This window comes from Poecile atricapillus, chromosome 10, assembly GCF_030490865.1.
Source record: "Poecile atricapillus isolate bPoeAtr1 chromosome 10, bPoeAtr1.hap1, whole genome shotgun sequence".
Lineage (NCBI taxonomy): Eukaryota > Metazoa > Chordata > Aves > Passeriformes > Paridae > Poecile > Poecile atricapillus.
Window position 1 is genome coordinate 18657962 of NC_081258.1, and position 22674 is coordinate 18680635.

Sequence of the window (22674 nt, forward strand, 5' to 3'; positions counted from 1 at the left end):
TTGGACATTTTGATGGTGGAGAGAAGGAGAAAGGTGAAATATCTTGGAAGGTTTCTCTTTGTTTCCCAGCCCAGATAAACTTACACAAATCACCCAGTCCTTGAAAGTCAAGCAAAGTGAGCTACTCCAGTCCAGAAACATAAACATCTGGGAAAGATGAAGAAAACAGGGATGAAGGCCTGAGTGGGCTGTGAATGTCATTTATTGCCCTCATTCCCAACAAGCCGTACACAGGCTGCAATTAAACCTGCTCTGGTGGTTTGGCTCACTGGGCCATAAAGCCAAGTCTGAGATCACAGAATCCCAAACTGGACTGAGATTGAAAGGGACCTTAAGGCTCATCCAGTTCCTCCCCTTCTATGGGCAGGGACACCTCCCACTGTCCCTGGGTGTCCCAGCCCCGGGGGAGGCACAGCCACGACACGAGGGACACCACAGAAGACAGCCCTCGAGCCTCTGTGCAGCAGCAGACCCTTAGAGCCTGAGGAAAGGGCTGATAAACCAGGCCTTGAATGCTGAATGGACGGAAACCAGGGCACCTGACTCCATAAAAAATGCCTTAAAAGTGAAAAAAAGGGAATGAAGTCTCATATGGGGCTAGCATCAATCCCAGGGCGCAGCGTTATGCTGTGGTAAAGGGAGGAATGCACACAGCCAGAGCTCAAATTGCCAGGGCTGCTATTCCTGCTCCATGGTGAAAGGACCCTGCTGAACATGGATATTGTGCTCCATGAGGAACGTTAGTGCAGTCTGGTTTATGTCAGTAAGTAAAAATACAATTTTCAGGAGGAATTTCTTCACTGAAAGGATTGTCAGGTGTTGGAAGTGGTGGAGTCACCATCCCTGGAATTGTTCCATGAGCAGCTGGAGATGGCACTCAGTGCTCTGGTTCAGGTGACATGGTGTTGTTGGGCCAAAGGTTGGACTTGATGATCTTGGAATTTCCAACCCTAATGATTCTGTGATTCCAATCTTCCTGAAACTCTCTGGGAGCTCCTGATGAGCAGCGTTACAGCAAAAATAGGCATTATCAATTCCTTCTTTGTCTCCACCACTCGGGGTGAAAATACAACCCACAGCAGAGTCCCTGATGCATCTGATCAGAGCAGCCACTCAGCTCCCCTGGGGTCTCAGAACAGAGACAAATTCCAATTTATTTTCTGCTCTTGTGATATGCCAAGTGTGAGATCCCAAACACACCACAAATAATTGATCTCAAGCTTTTGCTCTTCGAGTCCCAGCCTTTCTGCTGCTCTTTTTGCCAATTGTTTCTCTCAGTATTAATTGTAAGCACAGAAGGAGAATGCCTGCAAACACTGTGGGGTAAGGACTTCCCCAGCCGAGCAGGAGCAGACCCCAGAGATGAGTTTTAGGCTGCAGAACAGATTGTGAGTTACCCCAGGCTTGTGCAGCCCCTGGGCCAGCTGAGCTGCTCCTACCAGCAGTGAAAAGGCTCGACATAGCACCAGTAAAGTCACTCTCCTGAGGGAAATGAAAACCATTCCCAATACTGAAGTATAATCAACAAAGCCGTTTAATGGCTAATTCAGGTTACTCCTCAGGAATGAGAAGTACAGAGAGAATGAAACATTTAATTCTGGAAACACTTTTTGTCCCAAGCTCTCCCAAGCATCCCCCCCTGGGATGTGCATTCATCAGCTTGGGCTGGGTGTGTTTCCAGGACATTCTTTGTGACCAAGATAATCTTCTGTTTGACTGAGGCTCTGACAAGCAGGGACTTGATTAACTTGGCTGTTGCAGTGCTGGCAGAGGGACAGGACTGCACAAACAAGAACTCCCTGGTGGGTTTTCAGCACTGACCCAGCGAGGCCAGAGGCAGAGCAGCAGCAATGCTCCCGTGCATCTCCTCCCAGCTTTTCCCCACAAAGTTCCTCATGCCATCAGCAGGGTGGTATCCCCACATAGCCTGCCCTAAAAGATTAAATTGAGTCTGGAAAAAACCCAACCCTACTGATTCTCTGTTATTACTCTCATTCATTAGGCTACATTATTTTTTTTTTCCCCCCCCATAAGGATTTATCCTCATAGCACAAATCAGTAATTCCTACTCATTTTTCTCATGTGTTGCTCATGCAATGCTGCACTAGTGCCTGCAAACCTGATATTCCTGTGGCCAGCATGAGAATCCACGTGCCAGTACACCACAGAGGTTATTCCAAGAGGGAATATGAGGTTTTTCATCTTCTAAGAACTGGGTTAAGGATAACAAAGCAACCAGAGCCAGGGTGATGCCTCCACTTCCTCCATCCCTGGACCCAGCTCTCCATTTGTCTTGCTGAGATGCCTTACAAGGCTGAGAAGGCTGATTTGCCTCTGCTGAGCTCCCTCCTGAGCCCCCACCACAGCTGGTGCTTGAATTTGCCGATGAATTTCTTGTGATGGTGCTGCCAGGCTTCAAAACCAGGCTGAGATTTGTGCCACAGGGTGTCAAATTAAAGTTTATCCCTGAGCCAGTAAGGCAAAGCCTCAGAGCATCACAGGCTCTCTGCAAAGCTCCTTCCCATTAGCTTTGCCTGTCCCTGCTGTCACTCCTGTAAAAAACAACTATTTCCCTTCTTTCAGGGCAAGGTTTAGGAAGTCTTGTCCAGAATTGTAATGCCCTGTGTAAACCCTGTGCAGGAAGCTGCAAAACTTGTCTGAAAGTGTTGTTCTTGCTCCCAAATCTGTTCCTGACCTCTCTACACTTATTTTCCCTGGCTGTCAAATTCTCTTTGACCTAATTACAATTCCCACTTGGTACTTTGGTGCTGGAAATGGAGATGTAGAGCTGCTGAACAGAAAGTGTGTCAGGTGCACTGTGCTCACCTCTGCCTCTCGGAGCAGAGATGAGCAGACAAGGGCTGCAGGCACTGGGATCATTTTACATCTAAACCAGTGTTTAATTCTCCCAACAGCCCCAAGATTGCAGGAGCTCAAAGCTTTACACCAAGGGTTAAGAAACCTCCTAAATATGGGCTTGTTGCAGGGAAGGTAAATGAAAACAGAGTTGCTGAGTACTGTTCTTGAAAAACATTTATTTCTGTAATGGATTTATAGCGCTGACTGCCAAGCCCCACAGTCTCTCCCAACACATCATTCTGGGGACAGTCACCTTTGATGGAGAAACAAAAGCCATACAAAGAAGCCCCCACAAACAGTTTGGTGCCAAACTGAGCCCAGGTTCTCTCTGGGCCTCTGCTGATGAATATTTAACCCCAGCTGGGATGGAGCTGCCCTGCTCCATCCCTTGGTCCCAGCTGGAGGATGTTCACTGCCAAAGACCCCAAAGAACTGAAGATGTTGTGTTTAACTGCAAAATAACCTGGGGGGACACGGGCAGGGCAGGATTCAGCAGCTGCTATTTTTTTCAGACATCATTGAAAAAGGAAATCTATGCATTTCAGTTTCACCTCCTGAGCCCCAGCATTAGGAAAGTCAAATACAAACCCAGAGACCCACATACACAAAACAGTGACCAAGTGTCCAGACATTTCTAAGCCCCTCAGTTTACTGTGCTGTGATACCTCCAAAAAGCAACAAAACCCACTTTAGGATTGTGGTGGATCTTATTTTTAAGAGGGAGGGACAGAGATGCAGCACAGAGCATAGCAACTGTCAAGCAACATTTAAGGCAAATTTATTCCCATTTATCAGGAGTCAAAGAAATTTTTTTTTTGTTTGTTGGCTTTGTTGTTTAAGCTGTTAGATAACATCTCAGCTGGACATTTCTGCTTAGATGATTTAATCAAAGATTGAGGGAAGTCATCTCAAGCTGAGCCTAGAACAGCAAATAATGTTATTCCCAAGAATATCAGTCAGAACAGATTTTTCAAAAATTAAAGTAATCGATGTTCAGAACTCCCCCAAAACTTTCTTCCCTCAGAGACCAGGTTGAGCCCAAGAAAAACACACAGACATGAAGAAGGACACAGTGGCAAGCCTCTACAAACACAGGGCTGAATAGGACCAAAGCAGAGTCAAACCTAAATTCCACAGGTGCGAGAACACGGACAGTTATGAGTAAAAAAAAGGGGGGAAAAAAAGAAAAACAGAGCCCCAGGGAGGAATGTTTCATGAGAGTGAGAATGAAAATAAAAGTCCACTGTATGCAAAACAGGGAGTTCTTAGGTGCAGCCACAGAAAGCTGGGGAGTTCAGTTGCCTCATCTCTCAGGTGTGTTAGTTTGTTGTGCCTTTGCCCTCCCTTTGAGATCCAGGTGATGGTGCCAGGAGGTTCCTGCCTTTACTCAGTCTGTGCATCATAATTAGCCCCCCCTGCTTTCTTCAGCTCGTTCTTGATGTAATCCTCATCCAGCTCTTTGTGGTCACTGATCACAAATTCTTTGGCAAAGTTCTGCAAGAGATAAAGAAAGAGCCAGTTAAAAAAGGGGGAGATTTTCTACATAGCTGAATGAAGATGGGTGATCCAACTCCCCTGGGTGTCTGGATACACTGATCTCCTGTGGCTGGGATGAGACAGAGGGCCAGTGAAGCAAAACACAACACTTAACCTGGAAAAATGTTATGTATTTACTCCCAGAGCCACTGGCTGCAGGATCTAATGCAGGTGCAGCGGCTCTTCCTGGAGATGCACAGGCCAGGTTGGGTCAAGCTCCCTAAGCAGTATGTGAACTAAAACACCCCAAATTATTGACCTCCTGACCGCCACTGACCCTCAGCATAATCTTGGGCAAGTCACTAATCCTCTCTGTGCCCTTTTTAGGGCCCCTTCTCCTAAAAGCAGAGCAGCAGAGTGTCACACCTGCCAGCTGCAGGGAGAGTGCCTCGCTGGGACACTGAGAGCACAGGGCTGCTGCCAGGAGCACACACAGTGCATTTAGTGCCTCCTGCCCTCATCTCCAGCTGTGGCCAAAGCCAGGACACTGCCCCAGACACTGCTGCTGCTGCTCACAGGCTCTGCCCCTGCTTTGTGACCTCTGAGGACACGCTGCTGAATGCACTCGTGTGCTCAGGGCAGCTTTCTGCCTGCTCCAGAGCTCTCTGCAGCTCCTGGGAGCTGGGCAAGCCCCGGGCAGCGTGCTGGGATGTGAGGCTGTGAACACACAAAACCCTTCTGCCAGCAGAATGGGATCCCAGGGTGTCTTTAGGGCTCTTTTCAGAGCAGTGGCACCTCGGGGATTTGTTCCCTTGTGGGGGCTGTCCCTCCTGCCTCCCAGCAGGGCTGGCACAGCATCCATGTGTGTGCACAGCCATTTCACAAACAGGCTGCTTGCTTTAGCATTTTCCTCCCCTTCCTAACCACAGCTGAGAACACTGCAGGAGTCTCCCTTCCCCCAAGCCCACAGAGCTTTAGCCAGCATGACAAGCACAAGCATCCATTGCTCTCCACCAAAAACATGAATTAAAATCCCAGCAGCTTCGCTTTGATGTCTGGGGAAATCTGCGATGCCCGAGCCCCTGGGCAGCGCGTTCCCCGGAGGGTGATGGGGGAAGGAGGCACCGCTTTGGGAGAGCTGCAGGCACCTTGTGTGGGTCCCCTGGCACTGGGACAGCCCTGGCACAAGGGGAAGGGGGGGTCTCATTGGCTTCAGACTCTCAGCCACGGGAGAGCTCTTTATCTGGCAGCGTCTCATGGGTCTCCGTTTGGCATCGGAGCCGGGTACAGGAGGGGGTGGAGGAGGATGCAGAGTGAAAGAGCCTCAGCACCTCTTTCATGTGCTGGGAGAAATGGAATGGAGAGGAAAACAGCTCCTCCTCCCCCTGCTGTGGCTGCACAGCTCCAGGAGCCTGGTGTGCCCTGCTCTGGCTGATGGGCAGCTGCACAAAGTGCAGGGAATAAGGAGCCTGACCCACTGCTCGGCTTTCTGGCCATGAGGACAGCACAGGCACTCAGCCACGCCTTGGCAGAGTCCAGGGAAAATGGGAAAGACTTCGCTGCTTTTTAGAGAAAAACAAATCCTTTTTTTCTTTTTTTTTCTCCTGAGATGGGAATAAAGAGGCAAACTGCCCAAACCATCAGATTTAGTCATGCTCACGAGTGTCCTACTTCCAGGTCTCCAGGGTGAGATCGCTGCAAAGCTCAGCTCTTGCTAAAACCAGCTCCAGGATTTTCAGCTATTTGATGCTCACTGAGGTTTTGAGCTGAGCCCTTTCAATTCCTTTTCTGTGGTACCAGGTTTAACAAATTTGCCTCACCTTGGGAAGCAGATTATCCAGGACTACCTGATTTCAGGGTGAGTCTTTGCCCTGCTTTCGTGAGAACTGAGGCAGGCCCATAAAACCATTTCTGAGAGGGATTCCATGAAAAATGTATTTTATAAATGTGGGGAGGGCTTTCTTCAATGCCCACTCTGCAGAATCCAGCTGATTCTGAAATTAAAACTGCAAGTGCACTCGTGCCCAAACAGAGGAGAATTAATTACATGTGCCACAGAGTAAATATAATTACTCAGCCTTCTCAACTAGACACTTATCCAGATGACTCCTGGGTGATGATCCGTGGGCATCAGCCACGATTTCACATCAGCACCACTGAGACACCTTGCAAGGAATGAACAGTATCCCCCTAGCAGTGGCCAGATGGGTTCTGCTCCCAGCCACTCTTAAATATCCTCTTAGCTGACTGGGCCACCTCTTGTGCCAGATTTGTACCCTCAGAGTGCAATCTGGGTCACTGCTATTAATAACTGTGTTTTATTCCATTCTCTCAGGGTCCTCCTCGGTTCCTGACAGTGGCTCTTACCCAGCACAGCGTCTCCTCAAGCCTGGCCCCAAGGAGGGAAGATGCTTTTGGTGAGTTTTGTGCCTGGAATTTCTGATTTTAACATCCTGCTTGACCTTCTCCAGCCACAGCCTCCCTCATCACTCTGAATTTACTGTCTGAGCTCTCTGGGGCTGAGCTTTTGTTCAGGGTGCAAATCCTGAGGCACAGTGCATAACTCTGATGCTTGGGCCCTTGATTTGCTGACATGTGTCTTCATCTTACATCCTCCACTTCCTTTTCCCTTCTCCTCCCCACAACCCCAGGCTTTCTACAGCCACAGCAAGCCCTGCCAGTGAATTCTAGCCTTTGTCTTCACCCCAGTCACCAGCAGCCTCCAGATAACAAAAACAATGATGCCATTTATCTTTATCACTCTCACGGCACAACAGTGAGCACAGTCTCTTTGCTTTGCCTCTCAGATCAGTGAACAGGACACAGAAATGCTGAGGTTCACTCGTGGCTCTCCAGTGCACCTCTCTGGCACCAGCTCCTCTTTGTGCCTGAACAGCAAAGGGTCACAATTCTGGAATTCCATCCCCCCCTGTCAACCATGCAGGAGCAAAGGAGCCTGCATCCCTCCCTGGGAAGCATGAAATCTGTGCAGAAAACTCGATCCTTCTCTTCCAGCCAGCTAAAAGGGGGGAAAAAAAAGGGTGGAATAGATTTTCTTCCTCTTCCAAGCCCTGAATGTTTAGCATATGGGCCATAAAATTTCCCTAAATTGCCCAAGGGAAAATCTGTGTGGTGCAGATATTGTACCAAACTAGGTCTGCAGAGGCCCTTATAAATCCCAGCCAGGGAAGCCTGAAGCCAGGAGTAAAATCCTTGTGTAGTTTACAGACACGTGGGTTCTCAGCAGCTACAGATGGTGCCAGGTAGCTGAGCAGCTTCTTGCCATTTTTTATTTTATTTTGACTGGGGCTTGGAGCAGCTTCTGCTGATGTTCAGAACCCTCAGTTCTACTGTGCTTAATGTCAGCACTCCCATGGTCCCCCCATCCTCAGTGCAGATGCAGAACAGAGGAGATGACATCTCCCAGGTTTCTTTTCCAGCGTGGTCTGAGTCCCAGGCCTACAGCAAACCTGCTCCTGCTCTCAGCTGTCAGACTCCAAGCTCAGCAAAAACCCTCTCTTCAAATCTACTCCCTGCCAATTTTACATGGACCAGTTCCAGACACTGAGAGAAGCCAGTCCAAACCTCTGGCAAGCACTTGTCTCAGCGCTGGGAGCTGCATTTCAGCTGCTCTGCAAATTCTCCCTGTCTGGGCTCCATCCCACTGGAAGAGTCACAAGTCTGTGTGTCAGACACAGGGCGATGAGCAGCTGCTGATTCTGACCCTCTTCTCTAGACTGGGAGTTCTGATGAATCCAAATCCATTTGGTAGGGTCATTATAGTAAACCAGAACAGGAGAAACAGTCAAAAAGCAGAATTTAGTTTGCCTTCCCAGCAGGATCTCACTCACCCTCATGAGTAACTCTCAAAGCCACCGTGACATAGCTGCTCCCTGTGAGTTTGATTTCCTGACTGCCTCTAACAAAGCTATTAAACCTTCTGGTTTAATTTAGCTACCTAATCTTCTGGTCAGGACTCTGTACTGATAAAACCAAAGCACATACAGGGAATTCTGTGTGATCAGGGACCCCATCAGTGGGTGCTCCCTCCTGGGACCCATCATCAGAGCAGTGAGGAATCCAGAGGAAAAGGGAAAGGTGAGCAAAAAGAATATCTGGGTGTGAGCTGCAAAGCAGGATCTCAGTAGAGCTGTTGACATCATGACAGCCAGATGAATTCCTCACCAAAAATAATGATGAATAAAATGCCTCGAATATTTGCTCACAGAAACAGAGCTGTTTTACCCTGAATATGAATTAGGGAAATAACAGAGCACATGACTTTGTGGGGGAAGGAGTGCTGATGAAAACAGAAAAGAGTCAAAATCCATGGAAAATCAGACAAACTGGCAAAGGCTGGGCAGTCCCTTTGCTGGGAGAGTCCTGCAGGACATGAGTTCAGTCCTGTCAGGAAAAAGACCCCTGCCTAAGGAAGAGTTAAAATCTCCTGGTAGGAAATGCAGCCATGAAGGGCACGGAGTTCACAGAGAGGAAGGAACACTCAGAGGAAAACCAACTCCTGTTTCCAGTTCCTTGGTGTTTACATCAAAACCATCCCATTTCAGCACTCCCAGTGCCTGGGCTCATCCTGTGGGCTCTGGTGACCAAAGTGCTGTGGGGTGGCTCTGTGTTCACATCTGCCAGGTCACCCTGGGCACAAGGTGACACACGGGGCTCCTGCTGCTGCCAAACAGATGCAGCCTGGCAGAAGTCACTGTTCCATAAATTCCCACTTCTTTAGATTGTTCTAGGGGTAGGTTTAGGCTCCACCCCAGAAATGATCTCCCAAACATCTTAAGCAACCGCCTGCAATGGGAAATTTTGTGCCTCTTCTTCTCCCATTAGATCTGTCTTTGGCATGGAGAGAAGCCCAGTGGATAAAAGATGGAATTGTGCATCCCCCTACTCCCTGTCTCCATTTGCACAGCAGTCTCACACAGCAGGGCTTAGCCAGACCCTTAAGAAGACACAGATAAATACTTGTTCCCCACCCTGGCCTTACTTCTAATCTCCCAGCTGAACTACTTGGACCAGGCTGCAGGCTTGAGCCAAGATTTCCAGCTGAGTTAAGGAGGAAAGGATGGAAAAATAAATGGATGTGGGGAAAAAAAAAATAAAAATGCTCCTGATAGTTCCTTAAATGGATTTTTATACAATCCAAAAGAAATACAATAAACCCAAAACCCATTTTCCAACAACATTAAAGAGGTAATAAGCATAGGTCCACATGGGGCCAGAAGACCTGGCTCTCATCTAGCAGAGATCAGAAAACTACAGCTATTTGTAGCAGATGAGATCCATCCCTGTCATTTACAGTTATTACAGCTAAAAATCAATTGTCCTTTCTTCCTGAGAGGTTTTCTGGCAACCTCCTGCACTCGCTATCAGCACTGCTTCCCAAGCCACCTCCCCACGGATTTCACAGCACCTGCTCCCCCTTCCAAGGGAGGAACACAAAAGCCAGGGCAGCCCAGCTCCTCTCTCTGCTTCCTAATAGTTCATCCCTTTGCTCATAATCCACTCCTCACCAGTTAATGTCCCTTGTGTTTTCCTCATGGCAGGTGCTTCTGGGAGCCCATTAAGGATCCCTGAGTGGGATCCTCTTTATCCCAGGGCTGGCAGGAGGTGCCTGGGCTGGCTGGCTGGCTTTCACTTTGTCTCGCAGGAGCAGCAGCATTTTATGGTGTTTGCTCAGCTCTGAGAGCTCAGCCCCAGCTCCCCAGCACAGCACAGGACATAAAGCAGGCATGCCCTCACACTTTGGTCTTAAATAAAGATCCACAGCTGCTTTGGCAAATGGAACAAGATGGTGAGAGCCCTTCAGGTTTTACTGAGGGCTCTCAGAGTGAGGAGCTGCTCTTCTGGAATCCCAGCCTGTTCCTTGTGTAGATCCTTGTGTACAAAAAGCCTCCTTGTGCCACCCTTCCACAGGGTCCAGCTGCAGAGAGCCCAGCCACACCTACATCCTGCTCAGGGACCAAAAACCTCCCTCCTTAGGGAGGTTTGGTTTTTTTTTATTCCAAATTATGAACCAGCACTGACTCAGATTTGTAGTTTATCATTACAGAAAAAAAAACCCAGCATATTTATGTATAACTATGTATAACTCACATCTCAAATAATCTCTGTAAAAAACATAAGATTGAGAATGTGACTGAAGGTCAAGGGAGCTACTAAGAGCAATTTCACTAAGTATTTCCCTAAGAGTGAAATAGCTCTGGGATAAATTCCCTCCATTAGATTTCAGTTGGATTTTCTTGTCCTTGTTTATTTTGACAGATTATCTGCAAGGTCACAGGCATAAAAAGAAGAAAATAGTTCTGCTTTTATCTCACTGCACTCAGAGGGATTCAGTTGCATATCAAGAACTATTGTCAAGATAATTTCTTCTGGACAGGAGATCACCATTGCTGTGACATTCAGAAATGCTTTGCAGGGGTTTATAGACAAGGTTGCTCAGTAAAAGTGCATCAAGCACCAGTTGTATTGGTTTTTATTTTAGTACAGACTAATTGGAATATGAAAGCTTTTAAGTAACAGCCAAGAATGGTTAATGCTCCACCAGATTATTAACTTGTACAGACTACTAATCAAAGATGAAGCAAGTGAAATTGCAAATTATATGTAACAGACCTAGGGACAGATCTGAGCACAGTGCTCAGGAATGCTATTCAACTCAACAGGAATACATTGTCTAAACCGATTTTAAAGAAAATCTTGGGCTTAGTGACTCACATAAGACTCATTCTTTAGTACTCTATAATTTTGTCTTCAGCTACAATTACAGTTTCAGCTGCTTCCCATGAGCAGAAACTTGCTTTCCTATCTCCCAGGTGTCATTCTGGAAGTTTCTTTGTAGAACAGACCCCTCTGAGTCATTGTCATTCTGAAAGACCTAGCACCAGAATTTATCTTCTGGAAGGACAGGAATGTGTTGTCTTCTTCATTCTTCTTATCAAAATGTAATCTTCTGTATCATATAAACTACCAAAGAGCTGAGGGGGGCTTCATTCTCACCCTTCACAGTGTCCTGTTGGGAGATTTCTTTACAGAGACAAGAGCTCAGTTATTGAGGGAGATGAATTTAATCATCAGCCTGTTCTCCAAGAGCATAAACAAAACCATTTCCAAGGCTCTGGTGAGCTGGTTCTATGTTTCATTGGAAGAGAAAATGCTGCTTTAAATACTTCTCCAGAAGAAACATCCCAAGCATCACCATCCTCTCCAGCACAGCCAGGTTTCAGCTCTGGTTCTGTGCAGCCTCCCTGGAGTCACTTCTCTGCTGGCTGTTGTTTGTTCTCACTTGGACTGAGCACATTTCTCTTTCCCCTGCTACACCCAAGGCCAAACAAAGCCTGTTCACATCTAGTTAGCCATTAAGAGTTAGCTAATTGGTACGATAGGGACTTCAGACTTTGGGTGATTAACTCCACAAATTCACTGGGCAAAGACAAAAGGCCTCCAGGGAAGTTTAAACAAGGGTGTGGGTTTTCCTGTTTAATTTTACCTGCTTAATACTGCTCATGATCATTCAGTGTGGGATTGTTTCCATATGAAGGAAGGGGATGTGAGACATCTCAGGGGTGAGAGGAGGGGAGTGCATAAATTCCCTCCTCATGAAATAGCTAAGGCAGCCTTGAGCTCAAAAGGTGCTTCTTTATGCCTGAGTGCTCCAAGGGCAGATGTTAAGCCTTCCTAGGAGGAAGGCAGGCAACAGGAAACTGTCTTCTTTTTCAAAGGATTAACTCCTAAGTTGGAGGACGAGCCAATCCTTCCCTCTCCCTCCCTCCTGCTGGTGTTTGTACAGAAACAGAGATGGGAGCTGCTGGGTAGGAGCATAAGGAAGAGGTTACCTGTACTACTTCCTTGACCAGAGTCTTGTCAGTCCCAGTTTTGGCTCTCTGCAGGCCACTGACATCCTCTCCAATCCAGGTGATGAGGGCAAACTTGACTCTCTTGCTCATGGCATCGCCGGTGGTGAATCGGACAAAGCCGAACAATCGCACATCATCTGCGGAGGCAAAAAAGGGACAAACTGATTAAAACCAGGAGCATCCCTGCCTTCCCCTTTTCCAGGGGGAGCCTCTTGCTGCCAAACACCAGGGCAAGACACTGATGCCATATTTCAGTGCCAGCATTTGGGAATTGTGGGGCAGTACAGGGCTCTGCTCATATGCCCTGTGCTAGCAAGGTGTGCTTTGCCTGTGTTAGGCTCCTCTGGGTTCTCCGAGTTGCTGGGAGGAAACTGGCTGTGCTGGACACCCCACATCACAGTGGAAATGGCTAAAATGCAGTCAGCAGGCAGGTCAAGAGCACAGAGCTAACCCCAGTTACACATTCAGCCAAATGATTCATCTGTAGGTCTGGTGAAGAAGGGAGGAAAGTGATACCCTGGTGTCTCTTACAGAATAGCAGGATTAGGGACACATTTTATAACATTACCAGAAACTGGCCATTGTGCAAATCTGATCTTTCTCCCTCCTTCCATCCATTTCTGGCTCACTTGTAGTATGAGTTTACAAGAAGGAAGGGAGGAAAAGGAGGAAAAGAAAAATCTGCAATTACTTGCCCAGGTGCATTTTTCTACTCCTTCCAAAGCCCTGGAGGGAAAAGTCCTGGATTTTAGAACTGTGCTGATCTTTGTTTCACAGCAGGTTTGTGCTGCATCACAGCAGACTAATTCAGCCTGGCCATATGTGTGACAGCCTTGTAGACTTATCTCAGAGAGCTCCTTCCTCCATCTCCTGGTGACTCACAGAGCGGGGCTGGAAGCCTTCCTGGTCAGGAGCACCGTCCCCCTGCATCCCCAGGCTCCAAGGGATGCTGGAGCCTCCCACCAGGAGGGGCAGAAAGCAGAGCAGATGGACACTTGTGCAATTCTGGAATATTCCTAATCATCCTAATCAATTCTTCATCTCTCAGAGGTCGCTCGAGGCCCTTGAAGGGAGGTGACTCAAACCAGAAGAACAAACCTGCTGTTTGAGCAGACTCCTGGTAATCCTGGCACACTTGTTGTGACCAGTTCAATGTGCCTCAGAGGGATTTGCTGGGTTGATTAATTGCCAGGTGAAAACGTGGGCTCCAGGTGTAGGAATGGCTGCCAACATCCCCAGCACTCTCCACGAGCAGCCAGGACAGCCCCAGGAGCTCTGGAGACAGGGGAGAAGCAGCTCTAAAAATTGCTCATCCCCAGAAAATAAGCTGCTAGAAATCTGTCTTTAAAAAAAAAATAAAATTGGGATATTCTCCACAGCCTGACATATCTCAGAGCTTCTTTAACACTTTGATTTGCCAAAGTTTTGACAAAGACAAATTCCCCTTGGCAAAAGAGAAGACTTTTTTAAATCTGAAAAAAAAATCTGCTCTCCCTGTTTTGTTCACCCTGATCTTTTTTATTTTTTGGTCACTGACTGAGTAATACTGGGCAAACTGGAAAATGGATGTAGGGAGGTGTGTGAGCCAGTGCAGTGTCCAGAACAAAATCCTCTGAAGATTTCAAAGTTGAAACAAAGAGGAAGATATTATTCAGAGGAAAAATCCAGATGGATCTTTGGAAGGAGAGAAAGAGTCGTGTATCAACAATGCAGGCAAACAAAACTTCTCTCTCAGTTACCCTGCTACTGTAAGTGTAAGAAATGCACGTGGAGACTCCTGGTTCTGACAGTAAATCCTCTTCCCAAGATTGATTAGAGCCATAAACGAAGCGACAGCCAGGAAATACCCAAGGTGAAGCGAGACAGTAAATCCCCTAACGTTACAATTAACAGATCCAGGAGCAAGCCTTGCTTCCCCAGCTCTGACAGCAAAGGAGGCCACGCTCTGCCCAGAATTGCTCTGTGAAAATTGCTCTGTGCTCCCAGAAAATCCTCTGGGAACAGTCTGGGAAGGCCCTTTAATGTCATGGAGTGCTCCTGCACTGCAGTGGTGTCACTGCCCTTCCCACGGAGCCCTGGGTCCCACCTTGAGCCTGCAGGATTTCATCCCTGCCCCTGGTAACAAAGGCTGTCACAGAGCCATGGGATATAAATATATACATATATACACTGGGATGCAAATATGTCATCTGGGTATATAATAATATACCCAGATTATAAATATCTTTATAATAAAGATAATAGAAAAATATAATGAATGTGAAAAACCATTGCTTTTTCATAGCAGCACGGAGAGGAAGTTCCAGGGATGCCTCATGCCTGGAAATGTCCAAGGCAAGGTTGGATGGGGCTTGAAGCAACCTGGGACAGTGGAAGGTGTCCCTGCCCATGGCAGAGGGAGTGGAACAAAATGATCTTTGAGGCCCCTTCCAGCACAAACCATTCTGGGATTCTGTGAACTTTTCTGTCAGAATAATTTCAACTTTATATGAGCCTACATCTCACTGGCAGCAGGATTTGCTTCTCAGCAGAACTTCCAGTGCTGGCCCATGCTGGTTAAAGCAGCTCTGTGACACTAAAGAGAGCCAAATCCAGCAATTCCAGCTTTTATCCATGAGATCACCTGAGCATGAACAACTCTTACTTCACCGTGTTGAGTTCCAGTGAGTTTAATGAGCAGCTGAGGTTGGACTGGGGCTCTGAGTCACCTCTTGGGCAGACTTTTCCTGGGCTGCTCCACTTGTGGGGGCTTGAAGGGGTCCCACCCCAGCTGGGTCCTGTCTCCCCACGGAGTTTTTATCCCTCCTGGAGGCAGAGCAGGCTCTTCAGCTGCCACAGCTCTCAGCCCAGGCTGTTTGGCACAAATGTGATGCCTCAGCTCGCTGTGCTGTGTGTGAATGGCGCTGCACACAAAGCTGAATCGCAGCCCTGAGCAATTAACATCTCTCTGTTCCTAAAAGGGCATCAGGGACGGATGGAGAGGTTTTCAGCTCAGCCTGGGTATAAGCCTCTCCAACTGCAGGTCAAAATCCCCGAGCAGAAGTGGCTGGGTTTCACAATTAGTCTGAAGCGTGTTCGGAGTGATAAGGGGATCAAAACGCAAGTTCTTTCCTACTCCCAGATTTCCTCTTTCACAGTTAATCAGTTCTGCCCTGCCAGAAGTCATCAATGCCATCAGTGCCAATTCCCTGAGAAATCTCAAGGCATTAACATCCGCCACCCCCTCCTCACACAAAACCCCTCCTGGTGGATTTAGGAGCTTGCTGGGAGTGAGGGGAGCAGAACAAATCAGGGAGAGGCAGCGTAGATTCCCCTGAAAGAGGAAATCCTGCCCAGGGCTGTGCAACCCCTTTCCCAGCCACTGAGACATGAATTTCAGGGCAGAGAGAAGTGAATAACTGACCTGGGGAGAATGGAAATAGCAGCTTTGAGATTGCACAAGATGCAAACGGCAGAAATTAACAATGTTAATTCAATTAATACCACGACTCCTTTCACAATGGCTGGACAAACAATGAGCAGCTCAATGAATGCCTTAACGAGCATCACTTGGTATTTCTCTCCAAACTCTTTGTTTATCACTAAGGCAGGATTTTCCAAATATACTGATTAAGCTACCCTTGGCTGTCAACAAAGCTCAATGCCAAACTACAGAGATTTCCTTCATGGTAGCTTTCCCTTTTTCTACCTCCACTCAAGTGCTTTGGTTCAGCTGCACTGAAAAATTTCCCCATTAGGTTAAAATGCAGTGAGTCATCAGTAAAAGATAATAACTGCAGGAAAGAAATACCCTGACAAACCATCACGGTTCTCAGGCTCTGAATGGCCAAGGCAGAGATGTGCCACGATAAAAACACAGCTCCCAGCCTCACCTGCCTGCTGAACCAAGGTCACAGGCAGCAAGGCAGGTGATGGCCTGACCCGCTTTTGTCTTCTGTCCAACATGAATTACTACAGCGCATGACAGGTTCCACGAAGATTTAATTTGTTTGCTTCAATTGAATTAATTTTAGATTAATTTGTCAATTTTCCACCTCTTCAGTCAGCCTCGTGATCACGTGGCTACAAGTGCAGACAGAAACGTTCCCTACCTCTTCCTACACTGTTTTTTCCTCTTAAACCCCGCACAAATCCCACAGATCTCGTGCAGGGCTGCCTTGCTCCACCCCAACGTGTTCATTAATGTGAATTAATCCCAGATGTGGCTGACCCCAGGGCCACCCCAGGGCCACCCCAGGGCCACCCCAGGGCTTTGCTGGGGCACCAAACCCTCTCCAGGTGACTCGGGGTGGCTGCTGTGAGTGCAGGGACACGAGTGCACGGGGAAAATGACCCCACAGTCATTTCACACCCCTTCTCTGCTCCAGTGAAGCACCAGGGGGCTGCTGGTACCCCAGTGACAGTCACGGCTTCTCTCCTGACCTGGGGGGACACTGGGGGCAGAGTGGGAGCAGAAGGGGACCCAAGTCTCCCCTGAAGGGAGGAATGGTGGTGTTGGTTGGTCAGAAGGCAGGGCCCAAAACAAAGGGAAGGCAAAAGGTACAAAGCTCTTCTTCCCCTGCTCCTGTGCCCCCCACGGGAGCGCAAAGGCACAGCCACAACCAGGACATTTTAATTAAACATCACAAAAACAAGGAGCTGCTGAGTTACTCCCACCAAGATCAGTGAGAATATTCCCTAAACCCACAGGCTGTCCCAGCCTGGGCTCCAGCTGGTGGCCAGGAGAGCGCTGTGACCCTGCCAGGAGCGCTCCTCACAGGCAGGGAGGGCACAGGGGCACGGTGACAAATTCCATAAGCCACCCGTGGCCCCAGGTCTCCCTTTAAATAGCCAGTAAGGGAAAGCAGGAGAGATGAACACTGAGGAGGAAAAACAAAAGCAGTAGGAGATTGATTTACAAGGCCCATTTTAGCAACTTAAGATGCAGCCAAATGCAGATAAGCACCTATCTCATTATATGTCCTCGTGTGTTTTTACAAATCTTTCCTACAACCACAGGTGCCAATGTAACCTTGGTGATCTCTCAACTCACAGCTCCTGCATTTTTAATGTGCAGCCCAGGCTTTCTGGGACAATTGGTCTAAACCCCAAAAAACTTGTATTTTTATTAGGAGCCAATTCTATTTCTATTTTCTAATACTTTATGTCAACCCCCAAATGATTTTATAGGGGATTTAATTCAGACCAAAGATTTTCTGTTCTTCCTGCTGCTGAATGCCCAGTGTGGTTTTGGGCTGATCTTTTCAGACACATGAATAACTATCCCATTTCATGCTGTCATTGCAATTATTTATCTGGACTGGGGCTTTCCAAATAAAAGGCTCATTATTTCTTTTGTCAGAGATGCATTGAAAACAGCTGTTCACATATGGCATAGGGTGGGGTGGGGGGGAAATACAGTCTTCCCACCACTCCATTGCTTAATGGCAGAATACACATTAAAAAAAATGAAATTAAACCACAGACAGAGCCAATGTGATGCTCTGCTGCTTCATAATACAAACACTGAGGTGATGTCCAGGGCAGTCAGGTACAACAGACACACACACAAAAGTTCCACAGGATGTCATTTCACTTGTAACTCCTTCCACTCTTCTCGGCAGCAGCATCACCAGCCCAGTTATAAGACGTTGAAATTAAAAACATTTAAAAAAAAAATAAATCCTAAGAGCTGTCACATCCTTCCATACAATAACCTTCAACTCTTTATCTCTTTCTGGCTCCAAATGCACCAGCTCAGCTGCTTTTTTTTCAAAGTGTACTGATGGCACGTCGTGCTAACCACCAAATTAATGCTTCCTCTGGAGCCAGGCCATCTGCAGAGGCAAGAGCTGGAACTGGGAAGTAAAATGGATCAGAAGCCTTGAATTAAGTCCTTGTTTAATGCAGAGGTAATCTGTGCTGTTAAGCCCAACCAAAACAGTCCCAGCCAGAAGACACAGGGGGTGTCTACATGGAGTGTTTAGTGACCCTGACACAGGGAATGTCCTCGACCTTGGGCTCCAGACCCTCTGGGTCAGACAAGGACCAGCACAGGCAGGACATTGGCCATGGGGCAGGACTGCAAGAGGAAGAGCCCCCAGCAGCCACCTGCCAGTCACACCAGGATGTGCCAGGGGCTTAAACCAACTTCCCTGGCTTTACTTCGGGATGGGCTGGAGGAGAGGTGCTCACACTCAGGGGGCTGGCCTTTGGAGGACAGAGAAGATGAATTCCTGGCTCTACAGCAGGATCTGGTCCTCCCAGGCAGTGTTTGAGTTGTCTTGAGACAAACAGACCTTGACAGCAGCAGCATGACAGACACTGACACACAGAAGTCCAGGGTTCAGGCTGTGTTTGCAGAATCACCCCAGGACCCTGAACAAAAGGGCACTGAAGAAACTCTTCCTCCCATGTTTCCTTCCTCTAAGAGTGGCAATTGCTGACCCCAAATGGGGATGGGAAAAGCAGGATAGTTTAGTGATGCTGTTTGTTAAACCTTTCTGATCCTACACAAAGCTTAGTGCAGACCTAAGGAAGAAACGGCCCCCACAGCAGATCTGTTGGATGCAGGTCTGATGTGGGACGTGTCTCTGAGAGTTCAGCAGAGGAGGAATGAGCCCACAGCAGGGGCAGCAGCAGCTCCTGGCTCAGGGCATGGGCCCCACTGCCCCAGCTCAGCAGCTCTGCCACGTGTGCTCCTCCAGCAGCCCCAGAGCAGGGCTGGGAGTGTGCAGAGCTGCTTTCTGCTAAGGCCTCCCTCAACTGCTACTTCCTCTAAAGAAGCAATTTCAGTTTCCCTCCTTTCCCTTTGTCCCCAGCCACTCTGGTTCCCCGAGGAGGTTTGCAGGGTCAGTGATGGGCATGGAAAGGGTTATGGACAGCGGGGAAAAAAGCAAAAATACAGCCCTGTTACCAAGAGCCCCTTCCAGCCCCCTGACCTCTGTCCCTGCACAAGGCAGGGCATCCACCACAGGCAAACATCTTCCAAACTGGCACCAAAGCCCTTCCCTGTGCCAGAGCCACAGCAATCGGCACACAGGGACCCGCCCAACGCCGGAGCTATGTGTACCACTTGATTTAATAAGAATGGTTCTTAAAGAAAGGAGGCACAGGGATGTTTGCAGCTCAGAAACAGCTGGTGAAGAGGGTGGAACAGAGCGAGCTCTGACGGTGACTCTCTGCACGCTGAGATTTGCAATCCCAGCTCCTGCTCTTGCCTCCAGCCACCAAATGATGCTCAGCTTCTACCAGAGGCAGCTGCAGCACTTTGTGGCTTTCAGGGCAGTGTTTCTCACACAACAGGAATTCAAAACAAGATAGTTTATTCTGATACCAAGGTTTTTTAAACTTTTCATCTCATTTTCTGAAGCTGTTTGCATTGGTAGCAGCTCTTCTTCCCTCCAGTGAAATGTAAAAGGAGGTGGAAGAGACCAGGAGGAAAGAGATGTAGCATCAAGAGGAAATAATGTTTAACAGCTTTTCCCATCCCTTGCTACTCTTCTATACTGACTTTGTTTCAGTAGAAATATTCCAACCAACTCTACTACTTTCTTCCAGATGGGAAGGAAAGCCCCAACCTCACTGCTGGCACAAGGTTTGATTCCTGACTATTCCAGCAGGCCAGGTGAAGGTTTCTGCACAGATGGAGGCTCCAAAACTTGCATCTCTTCCTTCCCCAACTGCAGCACCGAAACTCGTGGGTGGAGGAAGATCCTTTTCAGCTCTCAGCCAAGGAGCAGGCACCTCAATTTGCCTCTTTTTTTAAAGCCTCCAACAGCTGTGCTCCAGAGGTGGCTCTGGCCCTGGTCTGCCAGGGAGCAGCCCTCAGCAGCTGGATACCAAGGGAAAGTGAAAGAAGGGAAAGGGAGCAATGGAGCAGCTCTAAGGAATTTATCTCCCCATTAAAGGGTAGCAATAGGCCACAGCCTACCCCACAAGTGCCCTGTATTTAACTCTTCCCTTACTGGGATTATTTCTAAAATATAGGATATTCCATTTTTTTTTCTGCAAAAATGCTTCAGTATTGGGTCCAGCTTGGTTTGAACACCGTGTTTCTAAACCCTGTTAAGCACACAGATGTGGCCACGCTCGAGAGTGCAGTGTGTGCCCCCACTATTTGTCATCCTCATCCTATCCAGCCCAGCTCGTGCCCACGCTCTGCCAAAGCCCCTCTGCCTGCTCAGCCACTCCAGAAAAGGATTCCTTCCACCACAGGATGGAGGAGAGGAAGTTTTTAAGGGGGTCCCATCCAGAAAAAAAACATTAAAAATCAGCTCAGACAAAAAGAAAGACATGGACAGTATAAAGGCAGGGAGAGAAAATATATGGGGACAGTTTCCCTGCAAGCTTCAGGTGTCTGGAGACACGGGGGATGCTCAGTTATCTTGGGCAGGAGAGGAGACGGAGAGCATGGCACTCAGATCCTGAAGTTGCTGACTTCCCAAGGGAACGATTAACTGCTGCCATGAACTTCCAAAGTGCTGAGCCCCGGGATTCCCTGGATTCCAGGTAATTGCTTTTCCCTTCTGTTGCCCACTGAAGAGAGTTGAGTGGGAAGGAGCTCCTGCAGTGCAGTGATCAGCTCTTCTGACACCAACCACAACAGGACCGTTCTCAGTTCTGAGAGTTTTCCCTGCAGGTTCTCAAGAACAGCTGGAAACGAGTGGCTGCGTTGATCTCAGTGAGACCCCACAGCCAACATCAGAGCAGAGCCTAAATCATCTTCATTTCACAGCTCCTTTCCAAGGACTAAGATACACTTTTCTCCTGTGATTGATCAGACCTGTCCCACCCTCAGTTCCGTTCCTGGGAGTTCTCCCCTTCCCCTCCATAAAGCACAGCCAAGCCCTGGGGACAGGCACTGCTGTTTCCCCGAGGTGTTCCTGGGAACTGCCCCACCTTCAGAGGACTGAGACTGCTCAACACAATTCCTCCACAGTTCAGACACGGAATTCTGAAAATACAGGTGAATCATAGCATTTGACTGCACTTGATGCTGGCTGAGTGAGGAAGACTTTTTATAATCCAGTATTAGTAAAAAAATAATATCTCACCTCACTCGGTGACATTGTTAACTAGCAGCCAAGATGGGAGGAAAACAGAGATAAAAACCAAAACCCGCTTTTGTGAAACTCATCAAAAGTCACGACCAGACGAAGTTAAACACTCCTCAATTCATTTTCATTTTCCCCAGGCTTTGTTCCTGCCCTGAACGTTCCACAGCCCGCAGCTCAACAATCGAGTGCCACGTTTAAACCTGGAGCCGCAACAGTTGCGCTTGTGCAAGGCCACATCTGCGATTGTTTGCAGGGCTGTATTGTTCCAGCCCAGCTTTGCCATCACCACCCTCCGCTCAGGTTTCCTGCTCCTAAAAATCCCCAGCAAGCCTTCCACCTGCAGCCACTGTAGCGCTGTGATTTTCAGAAGAATTTTATAAGTGTTTCATTCTCAACGATCTGTATGACCGCATCTTTCTAGCCACAACTCAGTCGGTTTTGCTCTGAAATTGCCTTGCCAAACAAGGCGGCCGGTGCTTATCACGCGTTTTATCTGGTTTATAACCGAGCTCTAAAGATTGTGCAGAGAGGGGAGAAAGAGCCCGAAGGACTTTAAGTCTAAGGGTGAGACAAAGAACCCGCTGGACTATGGACTTGAGGGAGTTGCACTCTGTGGAGCTGGAAACGCGATCCTGCCGGACAGGGCGGGCACGGGGAAGCAGCAGCACTAATCCCGATTTTCCCAAGTTTCCTCCCATCCTTTGCCCCTCGGGAAGGGTGGAAAGGGGCCGAAGCATCCGAGACGGAGCTTACCTGTGCACTTCCTTTTAAAGGCTTCATAGTCTACCCCTTGGTCTCCAGGGACGATTGTAGAGCCATTGTATTTAAACGTCACCCTTCGAGGAGGGAAAAGACAAGGGGAATAACAGAGTTAAAAGTCACCTTTCCGGATGGAGGAAAGGAAAGGGGAATAAAGTCACCCTTTGGAATGGGGGAAGGGAAGGCGAAGAATACACTGAACACTCACAGTCTTTAGGAGGGAAGGGAGTGGATGGGGAAGAATAGATTGTAAAAAAACCCATCCTTTTAGAAGACGGGAAGAGGAGAAGGGGGCAAGGTCTGTGGAAGTCACCCTTTGGGGAGCGGGGACAGAGGACGGGGAATCCCAGCGCGCCGCTGCCCGTCCGGGGGGATGCCGGGGGCCACCTACCAGTTCACCTCGGTGGCATCGTCCCTGACGAGGTTGTACGCCTCCCTGCACGCCTCCTTGTCGATTTTGGTGGCCATGGGGGCGAAGGGGAGGGGGGCAGCGCGGAGCGGCGCGGAGCTGGGGGGGCAGCGGCCGCCGCTGCTGCCGCTGGGCGCTGAGCGAGCCGAGCCGAGCCGAGCCGAGCCCCGCGATCCGCGATCCCGCCCCCGCCGCCGCCGCCGCCAATGGCTCTGCCGGGCCCGGCCCTGCCCCGCCCGGCGCGGGGGGCCCGCGGTGA

At 48.6% G+C, this 22674-nt stretch overlaps 1 protein-coding gene across 1 annotated transcript; it reads right to left on the bottom strand.

The window, feature by feature from the left end:
• Positions 1–3018: 3018 nt before the first annotated feature.
• On the bottom strand, positions 3019–22597 carry COTL1 (coactosin like F-actin binding protein 1). Its single transcript, XM_058845972.1, has 4 exons — positions 22398–22597; positions 22001–22083; positions 12189–12346; positions 3019–4353 (listed from the first exon to the last, which is right to left on the bottom strand). The coding sequence occupies exons 1-4, from the start codon at positions 22472–22474 to the stop codon at positions 4243–4245; spliced, it is 429 nt and encodes a 142-aa protein (XP_058701955.1). The 5' UTR covers positions 22475–22597; the 3' UTR covers positions 3019–4242.
• Positions 22598–22674: the final 77 nt, after the last annotated feature.